Source organism: Mus pahari, chromosome 12 (genome assembly GCF_900095145.1).
Source record: "Mus pahari chromosome 12, PAHARI_EIJ_v1.1, whole genome shotgun sequence".
In the NCBI taxonomy this organism is placed as follows: domain Eukaryota; kingdom Metazoa; phylum Chordata; class Mammalia; order Rodentia; family Muridae; genus Mus; species Mus pahari.
In genome coordinates, this window is record NC_034601.1 from 21,312,200 (window position 1) to 21,326,102 (window position 13,903).

General features: G+C 38.9%; 1 protein-coding gene across 1 annotated transcript in view; it reads right to left on the reverse strand.

Annotated features, from left to right (window-relative positions):
* The window catches only part of P3h2 (prolyl 3-hydroxylase 2), a 143,240-nt gene that overhangs the window by 24,170 nt on the left and 105,167 nt on the right, over positions 1–13,903 (reverse strand). Inside the window, exons 3-8 of the mRNA XM_021209441.2 lie at positions 12,313–12,502; positions 6,840–6,971; positions 4,982–5,124; positions 4,557–4,646; positions 2,797–2,837; positions 1,358–1,452 (exon numbers count right to left, since the gene is read on the reverse strand). Of these exons, the coding sequence (XP_021065100.1) occupies positions 1,358–1,452; positions 2,797–2,837; positions 4,557–4,646; positions 4,982–5,124; positions 6,840–6,971; positions 12,313–12,502 (691 nt within the window). The remainder of the gene's footprint in view (positions 1–1,357; positions 1,453–2,796; positions 2,838–4,556; positions 4,647–4,981; positions 5,125–6,839; positions 6,972–12,312; positions 12,503–13,903) is intronic.

Genomic DNA, 13,903 nt, shown 5'->3' on the forward strand with positions numbered 1-13,903 from the left:
GAGAGAGAGAGAGAGAGAGAGAGAGAGAGAGAGAGAGAGAGAGAGAGAGAGAAGACAATGGAGGAGGAGGAGGAAGGAAAGTGGAGCAGAAGCACCTGGCCTGGAGAAACCGCAAGTTCTAAGGGGTCTCTTATATGGGGAAGATGGTAGTATAGTGGTAGATCTGCCCAATCTAGGCACACAGCATGTATCCATATTAATTGAGTTGTGTTTTTATTGCCTGGGCTTATTTGGGTTGGAGATTTACTGCAACAGGAAGCTGCACAGGTGTTCTGTCAATCTCATGATATTTCATCTCAGGGTGTTAGGCATTCTCAGACTCTGATATCCTTAAGATGAGGTCAGTCCTGGGACTAACCCCTGTATATACTTATACCTGTATTTTATCGATATGGCTTATACTTTATGCTATATTTTAGCTATAATTATTTATAATCAATGTAGTAGGTATAGAAGAAAATGTGGTCATCAGGTTCAAGGGCTTGCCAGATGTCATGTGTTGTGAGACATTTGAGAAGTGACTAAATTGCCTCTGGTGAGAGACTGTTATTATGAAAATGAAGGTACATGAGTTTGGTTGAAAAATAACGGATGTTAGAAGTACTGGTAATGTTGTCAGTGGCACTCTTGCTAACAGTGTGTTATTATAATGATGCTTAATTATGTAAAAATTGCTTGGGATAGTACTCTGCAATTCCACTAATTTTGTTCTTCTGTGACCAGGCATACAACATTCTGTTCTTTTTTTCTCTATGCCTGTGTCCCGCTTGTTTTACCCACTAGACCAGCTCTCTACACATGCCTGTAAATCACTCTGAAATATCTTTAGGCTGACATTGTAGATCAGTTTTAGGCTACTTACACAGCATGCACAAGGCCCAGCTTCAGATTTCCACCATATCACACATATTTTCAAAATAAACTTTATTTTTATTCAAAGCCTCACTCGAATCTATATTATTTAAGTCTCTTAGGTAAACTATTGCTAGATCAGATGTAACCTACGTCTTTTCCAAGATCCTTAGATACATTGACTAACCCACACTATCTAGTAATCTCTCACTGGCTGAGCAACAGAAATCAGTCTAGTGACCTCCCTATCCCTAAAGTATTCAGCTGAGGATGGGGAAGACCACACAGTCCCTGTCTAATTCAAATTATGGAAGGAGTATTTGGAAACACTTTCTCAATGATATAGAGATCTGAGGCATTCTTGTGTTGAAGGTTTGAGTTCAGACATTGACAGATGTAGTTTGAAGCTTACAGAGAAATGGGTTCAACCTCAATCTCTTAAACAGTTTCCCCATTTCATGCTCTTTCTTGATCCTTATAGAGGTAAAAGCTTTCGAGTCCTTACCTTCTCTTAGGTCTCGACCTATCTTGGGTGGTGACTTCTTCCCCATTGACAATCCGTGAACTTTTGCCCCATCCATATTCACCCCTGAGGGGACTCTGTCCATTCAAAAAGATTGAGACTGAAATTTCTCATCAAATAAAACTGTCCCAAGGCAAAGAATCCTATATTTATATAGGCTTTGATTCTGAACTGCATCCCAGTCACCCATCTTCCTAAATGAAATTATATGCTGTGCTCTGTGTGGGTCTCTCAGCTTCCCCCAGATGCTGTGTTTTCTCTTTATGTGTTTTCTTTGAACTTTTATTACAATTAATGTCACTATCTTCATATCAGCGTATTGTCCCAAAGAGAAAAAAAAAAGATTGTGTGCAACTTCCTAATTCTCCATGTTGCACTGTTTCTTGAACATGGAGCTGAATTACGCATCACTGAATAAAGTTCGAGTGGAGATAATCCATGTTCTAATGTAATAGTAGGTTCTTGATTGTTCTGAGAAGAAAGACCCAGTTTGTGTCAAGCTTTCCAAATGCACCCGTGATAGTAGATATAGCCTCAGTCTACACAGACATGGCATGTCCAAACACTCCTATATATCCTATATATTTTCTTCCAATAATATTATGTCACCCAAGGGCTGATTGACCACAAGATTCTAAGACCTGAATCTTCCAGTTTATTGTGGCAAAACCATAAGCTAGTGCCCTTCATTGACAGTGGTCCCTTCCATTGACATGGCCTTTCTCAATCTGAGAATAGGTTGACTGGACTGTGTCATCCCAAACAGGCAACCCAAACATGGGTAAGCTTGAGTTATTTAAAAACAGGTGAGTTGACTTCAATTATATTAAAAATGGGTTCTCTTAATTTCAATTTACTTAGTAATAACACATAGTTCACTATACAGAAACCTGACCTTAATTTTAAATTAATGCAGTAAGGGGGAATTTACCATCTATAGGCAAATTTTGAATATGATCAAAATGTGTTATATGAAAATCTCAAAGAACTAAAACCATCTTTAAAAGGACATTTTATAAAATTTGTTAATAAAAATAACATCCAGCCTTGTGCAATGAGTAATCACAGAAAATTAGGATTTGGAGAACTCTTGGGCTAACTTCTTCATTTTAAAAACAGAATCTCCACATATAGGAGGAAAGTAATTCCTTAAAACCATACAGAAGTGAGTGGAAGAACTGGGTCCAGGAGGAAGCTCCTAACATGCAACTCGAAAGATAATTCCATAGCTTTCACTAATCTACTGGAGTTGAGTTCCGGGTACCATCTCTCACCCTGAACGTCACTAATCTATTGGAGTTGAGTTCCGGGCACCATCTCTCACCCTGAGCATCACTAATCTACTAAAGTTGAGTTCCGGGCCATCTCCTGCCCTGAGCATCTCATCTCACCATAGTCTGTTTTGCAAATGGAGGACTCACCGGTTCTCATCCTGCCGTCCTCCATAGCTGATCCAGTAATTCTGTTTACAGTTGAAGAAAAGATATACACATTTAGTACTAAAATGCCATTTATAGGAATAAAAATTTAAAATACTCCTAATAAAATACTTAGAAGACCTGAAATATGCAGAAACTTATACTGTGTATTGATGAAGAGAAGGCTAATACAATTTTGCCAAAGACACCATGGATAACAAATTAATCAAAAGACCACATGGAATTAGGTAGGTGTTTGGTTCTGGATAGAGACTTGGAATTTGATAACAGGAAGGGCTTTGAAGATCCTTCAGTGCAAGTGCTTTGTGGATAATGACTAAAACTTGAACAAAGAAATCCAGTTGGATCTGTTATCTCTACAGAACCACGAAGTAGGTGTTATATTTTGGGGTCTCTCAGGAAAACACAATTCTTCAAAATACTAAGTGGGGAGAAATATTGCTTTAAAATATCCTAATTTTAAAAAGTATTCTGCTGTGAATAAGCCATAATTAAGAACCAATTAAAATACACTATAATTAATGTTTTCATCAACATGTTAACATGAACATTGCATAAAATATTCAGTAATTAATAGATAAGTGGAAAAACCTATACCTAGGTAATTCAAAGAGGAAAAAATGTTATGTGAAAAGGAGAAAATAGTATGACCTGCCTTCAGAAAAATAGAAGTTAAAATGGCAATGATACAGCATTCGCACTTAATATATATGAGGAGTGTGGATACCTTTCCTCTTGTAAGGTGGGTAAATCGGTACTTTCCAAATCACTAGAAACAATGAAGGTATCAGAAACATTTTCTTTAGACAATAAGTTAAGTTTCAAGAACTTTCAGACCCCATATTCTTCTTGCAGTGGGAGTCCACTCTTGGGATTTATTTGAAGTAATAGTTTAATAACAATGCTCCTTGGACTATGTATTTTCGAGAGAAATCAGAAATAGTTGGAATATCAGAAGAATTAATCAAATACTAAATCTATCTAGGTAGCCAAAATAGTTTAAATCCTTAATAACCTGAAAAACTAGGTAAATGTCTCATTAAATAAAAACAAGAACTTGGCATTTATCTGTGGCACAGATGCGGTCTGCAGAGGGCGCTGTGTCAGAGGACAACACATGAGGCGGAGAGAGGACAGTACAGAGGCTGACTCATGACTCAGCCAGTGTCTTCTGAAGATGGGGCATATCGTTTAACCCATTAAAATTCATTGAAAACATCAAAACGTTTACCTCTAAATGCTAGAAGACTGAAACAAGACAGGCAAATGAATCCTGCACAAGTTATTTGCTTCTGACTTTGGACCACAGCCTCATGGGAATCTATCAAAATCTTTAAAATTCATCACCTGTATAACATAAAGACTTCTTTCAACTGCTTAATTTTGAGAGGTTATCAGACTCTTACACTAATGTGGGTAGGGCATTAGTAGTTAAATATCACCAAGAAGATCCGTTAAATGACAGCTTTATTATTTTTCAAGCTTTCATAATTATTTCTTATTAATTAATTTATTTATTCACTTCATATCCCTATTATAACCCCCATTCTCTGCTCTCAATGGTTAAGAGCACTGTCTACTCTTCCAAAGGACCTGGGCTCAATTCCCAGCACCCATATGGCAGCTCATAACTGTCTATATCTTCAGTTTCAAGGGGTCTGACACTAACACATCAATGAATATAAAACAAAATTAAATACGTTATTTTTAAATAGCTGTTCATTTTCTCGTTTTATTCTTACCGGTTCAGCATATGAAAATCCCAGGCCCTCTGCAGCTGACTTGATCAGTTCAGCTTCAAGTTTATGACGGTTGACAAATGCTGTTAAATCCTAGAAGGAAATAGAATTCATTCTTAAATAACAACTAAGAAGTGTGATAGATGTTCAAGTGGTACTTTTTGTTATAATAGTCAGTGAGCGAACGTAAAGATCAGAGTTGCGAATGTGGTCCCCTTGGCAACAGGTTTGTCACAAGCTTGCGCCTATGAGAAATATGTACTTCCAGCATGGAAAAATTTTGAAAGAATTAAGATCTGGAACAGCCATTGAATCTCTTTGTGTCCTTAAGGACAGTGCTTATTTTTGTCATTGTTGTTTGTTTATAATCAGTTCGCCCTGAAACATACTGCAGTTTAAAGAGATTTCTCTCAGAACTCTGGTCTCACCTCTCGGGCCTCAATGGATGCTGGATCAGTGCTGTCATCCAGCAGACTCTCATAGAAGTCTACATTGTCCAGGACATCCTCATCATCTGGATGGAACATCAGGTAGGCTTTGGCACACTCCAAGGCTTTCACGTATTCACCAACTGGAGAAACAAAGTGTTGCCACATTTGAATCAGACAGATCTGCCCAGATGACTTCAGAGGGAGACTTCAATGTGTCTCCTGATGTCAGCATTGATGATAATAAACGGGAGACAAACTAAAGTTGAGCAAAATGGCCAGAAGCACTTACACGGATAGTCAGACACTTTCAGGTACTTAGACGGGACACCTTTGGTGGCTTTGGTGCTGGGCACTTTGCAGAAATCCTCTAAAGTCTCTATTAGAAAATGCTTATTGGTAAATCCTGGAATACTACAGCAAAGCTGTGTGAATTAACTGGGACTTGTTTTTGTACTGTGTGGCCCATGTAAATATTCTGAGCATGGATTTCTTAATATGATGATGATAATAAGCAGCTGGCTTATCTAGTTTGCATTCATCGGTCATGGTGTGCAGATGAGTAATCACTGTCAAGATGCCAGGACAATAAGGAACACTTTACTCTTGGAAAAGGAGGGAGTTTTCCAAAACAATCTTAAAATGTTGGTCTGCATCATTATCATTATCCTCCTCCTCCTCAGCATCACTTTAAAGGAAAAATATCTCTTTGTAGCTGACCTGGTAAAAGGCACTGATGCTGAAGACAGGGAGAAATAACAAGTGCATTGAGCCAAGAAATCATGACCTATCAAGCAGCCAGTCACTTCTCCACAAAGGGAAGATATGGACATCTTAGTGACTTAGGTGATGTGAATACTATTAGTTGCTCTTAAGTATGAGAGGGAATATTCAATATCCCCTCTTCAATTAAAAAGGAAACTAAAGCTATTTTGAATTACTAAACTTTACCTAGGGGACTGTGGGGTATCTAAACATTTTATAATATATTCTGAGGAGGAACAAGTGGAAAATACAGTCCATATGGGAGGAAAATTTGGCAATGTGAATCAAAGATACAAATGTATAAACTATTTGACCTGGTCAATGAACCTCCAGATATTATCCCTTGAATTATGTATATAGATATGCAGAGACATGTGTAAAGTGTTATCCACTTGAAAGGTCACTGAAGTCACAAAAGATTGCAAACACACACTGTCCCCCAATAGAAAGATCATAAAATAAGTTCTAATACAATGGTTTACAGAAATAAAAAGAGAGCAGGAAGTTCCCTCTGTACTCATCTATTAAACTTAAACAATACATACTATAATTTAAATTTGACCCTCGAAATGATAATTGCCTATGTCTAACTTAGTAAAAGTCATCTGGCAAGTATTAATTTAAAAATGTACAGAAGATAGTATGAATTATGTCATTTTCACACAAAAGAAGAAGGAGAATTCTGTGACTGTCTTTGTTTATGTATAGAATTTTGGAAGTATTCATATCCTTAGTTAAAGGAAGTGAGTATGGCAGTGGATACAGAAAGGGAGGCATTTTTTTTTTTTTTTAAAACAGTATTGGTTCTTTAATGCAGTCCAACTAAAATTGAGTCGAAAAAACATCTTAGGTTGAAAAAGAAAACTGGCAAGTCTAGTGTAAGTTTATGATGTTGACACAGGAAATCCTGTGCTTCGTCCATCGTTAGGGTCCTCCTGCCTTGCTCTGAGATGCAGCCCAATTTCATGGGGAAAAATGTGCATAAGCCTGTGTTGCGCTGGTGATGAAAACAAGCAGGAGTGTGGATGGTGGCCAGAGCATACAAGTGTGACGGAGAAGCCCCATGGGTTTTCATGGAGGACCTCCACTTTACCTCTGTAGTAGGCAAACTGGAGGTAGTCGTAATGCAAGGGAAGAAAGTTCTCGACTGGTGAGAGGCGGCCTGGGCGGGTGGCGAGTTCTCTCACACACTCATGCTGACAGACCAGAACCTGCATGTAGTGATCTGAAAGACAAGAGAGAGACAAAGAGAGGTGTCCTCCAGCTGTTGCGATCTAACCTTAATCAGGGCAGACCTTCTACAGGGCACATTTTATGTACTACACCTCACTCAGAAAGAGAAAGAGAGAGAAGAGAACTCTCTCTGTCTTATCATTTCCAACCATGAAAACCTCATACAGACAATGACATCATTGTCTCCATGATCACTTGACAGCACTTGGTCCCAAACCTCCACAGTATACCAGGGTTCCTGTGCATAGAACTGAATATGGACTTTCTCACTAGACCCTTAGAGCTTCTCTTTGAATACTTCAGAAGGTCTGAGGTGCACTAGAATTGAGATTGGATTTTTATACCCTATGCATGTTTAAAAGCTATTCAGAGAATAAACAGGCAGCATGCGGAAAGTTCCACAGGTGAAAGGGAGAATGCAAACTCCCCTTCCCTGTCAATGTATTTCTAAAGGAGGAAGTAAAATGATATTTCCTGATACCTATTGCTCAGAACCTTATACTACCCAATTATAGATCAGGCTCTTGCCTAATACTGCGTATTCTAAAATGTGGGATACTGTTTGAACAGAGAGTAGCAAAATGGCAGAAAGGAAGACAGCTGAAGAAATAGAATAAACACTGTCCTCCTTGCACCCGCTCCTGTGGGAGCTGTTCTCATTTAAACTAATAAAGATGCTGAAGTGCTGTCCGCGCCCCTGAGCTCTCAGCTCTATTTTGTCAAGACAAGAGCTAGAAAAAAAACCAACAGCTAGTGACATGGGGAAAACTTCTCTTCCTCTTTGCCTAACTTTGAATTCTATAAAAGATGGAGGCAATGTTTTCCAGGGAGAGAATGTTTCATTCATCCTTGGGCTGAGTGGGTTCTCTGGGGATTGAGAAAAATCACTTGACTTCATGTCTACACAATTTAATTGGCCACAACAGCTTCTTTCAAGAAGTCTTCTGTTTAGTCAGAGTTCTTCTTGGATCTGGGAAACCTTGCAGATTGAGTAAGGACACAGGAAGGAAAAGAGCACTTGGCAGGGTGGAGGCAAACATTTTCTATAACCTGGCTAACTTGAGCCCACGTAGAACAGCTAACAGAAACAGCACCACAATCCACCATGTTTTACTTCTGGTTGAAGATGGGGAGAGAATAACAAGTTCTACATATACAACCCGACATTTAAGCTATGAGCTATGTATCATATCTTAGGGGAACAATGAACAGCTAACTGTAGACTCCTCCACAGATTTAAGTCTTCATTGCCTTAAAACCTGTTTCTTCTAATCTCAAGTGACAGGAAAAGGGAATGGTAACAATGTGCCCAACAACAACTCAGAATCTGAAGGAATTTATTATCAAAACAGAGTATAAATAGCAAATAAGCGTAACCAAGATACCCTTGTTTGCACAGAGCTGGTGATGGGAAAATCAGCACCAAGTAGCCATTTGTGCTTTCCTCCAACATTAAATCTCTCCTAATTCTACAATTCAAGCATCATGATTTTCCTAATACAGTCTCTATGGTAAGTGCCAACTTAACTCCAAATTGAGGTCACCTGTCCTTTTCCAGCAGCCAATGGGTCATGGTAACTTGACCAACACTAAATACTAACCCACCGAGATTAATTTCAGTAATAGGATCTAGATCATTTGCCAAAAATTCCATGGCCATGGACAGCAAAGGTGTTGAGACAATGCACTGGAGGAAGGGCACATCATCGCATAAAAGCACATCATAGTTAACTGCTAAATATCATAAAGAAAAGGCTAGCTTGCTGGGCGGTGGTGACGCACACCTTTAATCCCGGCACTTGGGAGGCAGAGGCAGGCGGATTTCTGAGTTCAAGGCCAGCCTGGTCTACAAAGTGAGTTCCAGGACAGTCAAGGCTACACAGAGAAACCCTGTCTCGAAAAAAACCACACACACACAAAAAGGAAAAGGCAAGCTCACTGCCCTTGCAAAAGACTATATATTGAGAAAAAAAAATCAGTAATTACACCATAAACGACACACAAAATGTACTCTTAAATAAATCACCTTTAAGACTTACAGAAATACTGAGGAGTTAAAAATGTCAGTTGTCCAAAGAGACAAAACTTTTGGAAATAAATCCTCAAAATAACTCATGCAAGTGTATTGATTTTAGGCTACTTAAACCCAATAACATTGGGTAACAGAGTTCTTCATAGGGTGATAATTTAATGTAGTGATTTTGACTGTAATAGACATATTGATTCTAGTTTATACTTTGTAGCTATTCTCTAATTAGCTCCTAAAAACAATCCACATTTATTTATGGCTGACATCATCACAAGCACTAGGCATTACTAACACATTGATCTGTGCATAGTTATGGGTGTATATATCACATCCTTTATCCTTGCCTTCACTGACACATTCGTTTAGCCAATATTTATTAAGTAGCTCGGGGATTTGCTGAAGATTGAGCCCTGAACAAGTTAGGACACCAGTCAAGCGATGCTGGAAAACACCCTAAAGATTTGCAAGGGAAGGAGAGTGAGCAACTCATCCAATGGCTTCAAAGAACTTAGGAAGGCAGGAATGAAGAAAGAATGTCAACATGCACACTGAAAGTCCTTAAAGGGTATGGGCTGTATTCCAAGTGGAATGAAAGCCACAAGGAGAGGGAATTTAGGTACAATAGCTCTGTTAGTACAGAATGTGGGCTCTGTATTGGAGCTCAGTCTACACTGCACACCACGACCAGGAAGGAAGTAGTCACGGGGGCTTAGTTAAAGCACGATTTTGAATTAAGCTATGGGAAGACTCTATAGGTGTAAAGTGCCTTGTGAAAGAAGCATTTGTCCATGTTTGGCAACAAATAAGAGTTGAGGAAGATGTCAGATTGACAAGCAACTTCCTAGGATTTGGTTCGAGTCACTAGGTAGGTGCTTTGGGGGGAGATAAGGACACTCTAGAATTGGAAGGGCAAACTGACTTTAGTTATTTCCATGTCAGCTGAACTCCGTTTTTCACTATGTATGTCTTGGAATATAATAGGTCAGCAACACATATTTAAATGAAGGTTTATTATTAAATAAGTCCCTGTTTAATTGGGTTTTGATTATGACTTTAAAAGTACAGGTTCTTCGTTTTTAGATGCCTGGGTTTAATTTTCAGATTGTTTCTAGCCACATAACATCAACCAATTCCTCACCTAAGGGGATCGGAATCTCTTCATTGAGGTATCTGGGCAGCACACTGAGATGCAGAACATTGGGAGAAAGATTAACACACTTTAGGCCCTTGTGATGTTGTCAGGAACAGAAAAACCCGCCCTTGGCTGGGGAGACCACAGGCCCAGATAGAAAACCTACCACTATTGAACTTACTATATTGCCACAATGTTTTGTCAAAGTGCCTTATAATAATCTTTTTATCCAAGGGTTGGTACTGTACTTTCTTCACAGAACCTTCTTGTTGTGGTGAGGCAGCAGTTATGGAAGAAGCCAATGATGGGTCAAAATGCAGAAAATGTGTAATGATTGGGCCCTGGTCTGTATGTGGCAGAGTTCTTTCCTCCCTCTAGAAACATCATGGAGGGTGTGGTAGATGTGAGAAAGAATGTAAGCAACACAGATTGGGGAGAAGTGGAGTTATAAACAGATGGCTTCAGGAAATAGCGTGGCCCATGTACGTATGAACTCACGGTGGCTATGTTTATTTCCACAAGATATCTCTAATGCCGGACTCCTCCAAATTTCACCAAGGTTGCAGGAGGCAGCCATGAGGTCACTGGTGGCTAATGGTTGCTGGGAGTGGAGATCTCATCTTAGTAAAGTCACTGGAAAGCCATTCTTGTCAAGTAAGTAACACCCCTCCCATGTTCCAGCGAGAAACTCTAGTTAAACTCATTGAGCCACACATATATAGACAAGTAGTGGGAGGGGGATCTTTTGAGAGGAACGGCTTCAGTTGGGGAAGGAAATAGGCAGGTGGATGGAATGGAAGGCAAAAATGACTAAAAATCATTAGCTATATGTATGAAACTGTCAAAAAATTAAACTAAAAATAGAACATCAAAATCAAAACCCAACGCAAGATTTGCAACCCCTCCCGATCAAGCCACATCTATTCCTTGTGTGCTGACAGCTGGAGAAGAGCTAGACACTCTCAGACTCTGAGATTCAGAGAGAATCCACCTTGTACATGGTGCTTTTCCTGTACAGAAGCCGCCTCAAGCCCTCCACATGCTAGCTTCTAAAACCCAGTCACAGCAAAGTATGTACCTGTATGTTTGCCTGTACTGCTGTGGCCAACTGAGCCAAAGGAGGAGACACATCAAGAGCCCCTTAGCCATAAGGACCTCTGCTTCCCATGGAAGGTTGCCTCCTCTGCAGCCCCCATGGCCATGGGGCATCCAACTTTCCATGCCACTGACTGGAGATGTAAGCAAAGAAAGAGCCATGGCCTGGTGCCACAAACCAATCATCTCAGCTACTTGGGGGGGCAGGGGGCTGTAGCAGGAGGATTGTAGAATCAATGCCTGCTAAAATTGCTAGAGTGAGTTCAAGGCCAGCCTGGGCAACTTAGTGAAGCTTGAATCCCATAAGAACTAGAAGCATGGATAGAGTTTTAGCACAATATTACCGTTTCCACTTGCTGTTGTCTTTTGTTCTCTATGAAAGCACTCCACATCCCCTGTACTAAATATACACACTCCTGAAAATTGTATTTTTGCAACTATATTGTTAATACAAATAAGTTATTTTCCAATATGGTATATACAGAAAACACACTTCTTCCAATAAAATACTTACCCAGTATCAGCAACTCTTGAATATTACACAAACTGACTACTAATTTAAACAACATTCTCAAGTATCATAAGCCAATTAATTGCTCTAGAATATATTGAAGGATTTATTGCTATATTACTTACAATAATGAAAAGCTGCAATCCTTTCTGTTGTGCTCAGTAGAGGCTAACACTTCAAATGATGGTGCCCCCGTATCGTGGGTGTTATCTAGCTACTACACACAAAACGTGAGTCCACATGTACTTACATGAGTAGGCCACATTTTGTTGGTAAGCATAAAATAAAATAAGAAGCAATATGTTAAAAAAATTACTTATAGTACTTCCCTATTATATTGATGAAATAAGTAAATATGCAATTATTAATAAACCCAACAGAAGACATTGTGAAGAAAGAATCAACAACATTTTAACTATTAAAAACTAACAACAGAAGACAGTGGAATAAACCCATGAGAATCTTTAACATTTTACAATACTGACTACTGTGCACTATATTGTCAGAATATTCACATGTCTATAGCACTTTAAAGAAAGCAATCAAAGAACAAACAGAAGCTTTACCTGCGATTGCCTCATAAAGACCACCTTTATACCCTAAGTACTCATATTCCTCAAATCTCTGAGGTCCCTCACATAGGGCACGGCACTCCATATCTTCATTGAAATACTCTCTTAAAGCTTGTTCAAAGTACTTGATTGCTGCTTCAAAGTCATCAGCCTCATAATGTTTAACTCCAGCGTTATAGCTTTCCTGAAAAGACACAGACAAGGTCTTGTTTGTGAAGAGTAAAGGTGAGAGCAGAATGCTATGCTCCAGAAGAGAATTTCAGGTTTCACTGGTCAATCCACTGTGACTCTCCTATGTCAAATAAATGTCAAAGAAAGGGAGTCTATAGCATAAATAGAATATGGTAGTAGTAATCAATCCACTTTCTTTTTTCATATACACAGAGCATATTGTATAGCTTCTCTACTGTAAGGAAAGCACAGAACAGTAATGGGATATTAAATATGGTTAGAAGTGCCATCACTTCCATATCTTGCTTTATTAAATCTTCCTTACAAGATATTTCTCTATCATTCTTCTTAGCAGTAATATTGGAGGTCACACATTGAGAATGTTGATATCAAAAAACTGGGGGGAGGGAGTCAAAAGCTTTTCCACATGTAATTTCAAATAATATTTAATTGTAAAAAATTTTTCTGTGTCATTTTTAAACTCTAAATTGAAAACTTCAAGTATTGGGGGAAATCCTTGAGATTGGAAGTGGGGAAACAATAGTGTAGCCATGAACCACTCACAATGGCTTCATGTCTAGGTGAAAAGTAAGCATATTAAATGTCAGGAATGGCAGGTGGCATCTGCTGAGGTTAATCTATTGCTATGGGCTGTAATGCTAAATACTGGCCTTCAAGATCTGGTTGCTCTGGGGATAAAGAAGTCCTCATGTATATCAAGTGGTGCTATGTAACCTTGCTCCTTGATTTAAAACCAATTAGTTGAATAAATATGCTTACAGCCTATAACTGAGCAGAAGAGGGGTAGGTGCAGTTTTAGGTCCTGAGATTGGGATCTGATGAAGAAACCTTGAGGAGGAGAGGAGAGAAGAAGAGAGGAGAGGAGAAGAAAGGAGAGGATAGGGTGCCATTCGGTAGGTGAACAGTAAGATCATGGCCAGGAGGATGGGCCAGTTGGAGTAGAAACAGCCTAAACAGAACATGGCAAGTTATAACTCAGGGTTATTGACAGGTAAGTAAACAAAATAGCATAAAGTGTTGATATCTTTCCAGCTCTAGTACTGTTAAGGCTTATTATAAATAAAAAGGGGTTGTATCTTATATTTGGAAACTAAATGATCAAAGGTGGGGTAGAAACCCCCATTAAATATTTACCACAATAGGCAGCTATAGTCCTAGATACTAAACAGGATGAGGCAGGAGGATTACTTGAGAGTTTGTGGCCAACCACAGCAACATAGCAAGGTGTGGCCACCTAAGTACTAAAGAACACACATTTTTTTCTTAAAGCAACTCATGGAACTTTTATCAAAATAGTATTTATAGTAGCATACAAAGAAGTCGTTACAAATACAGGAAAATGAAAATAGCATTCTGAATTCTTTTTGACCACCTCGAATAATGTCAGATAGCA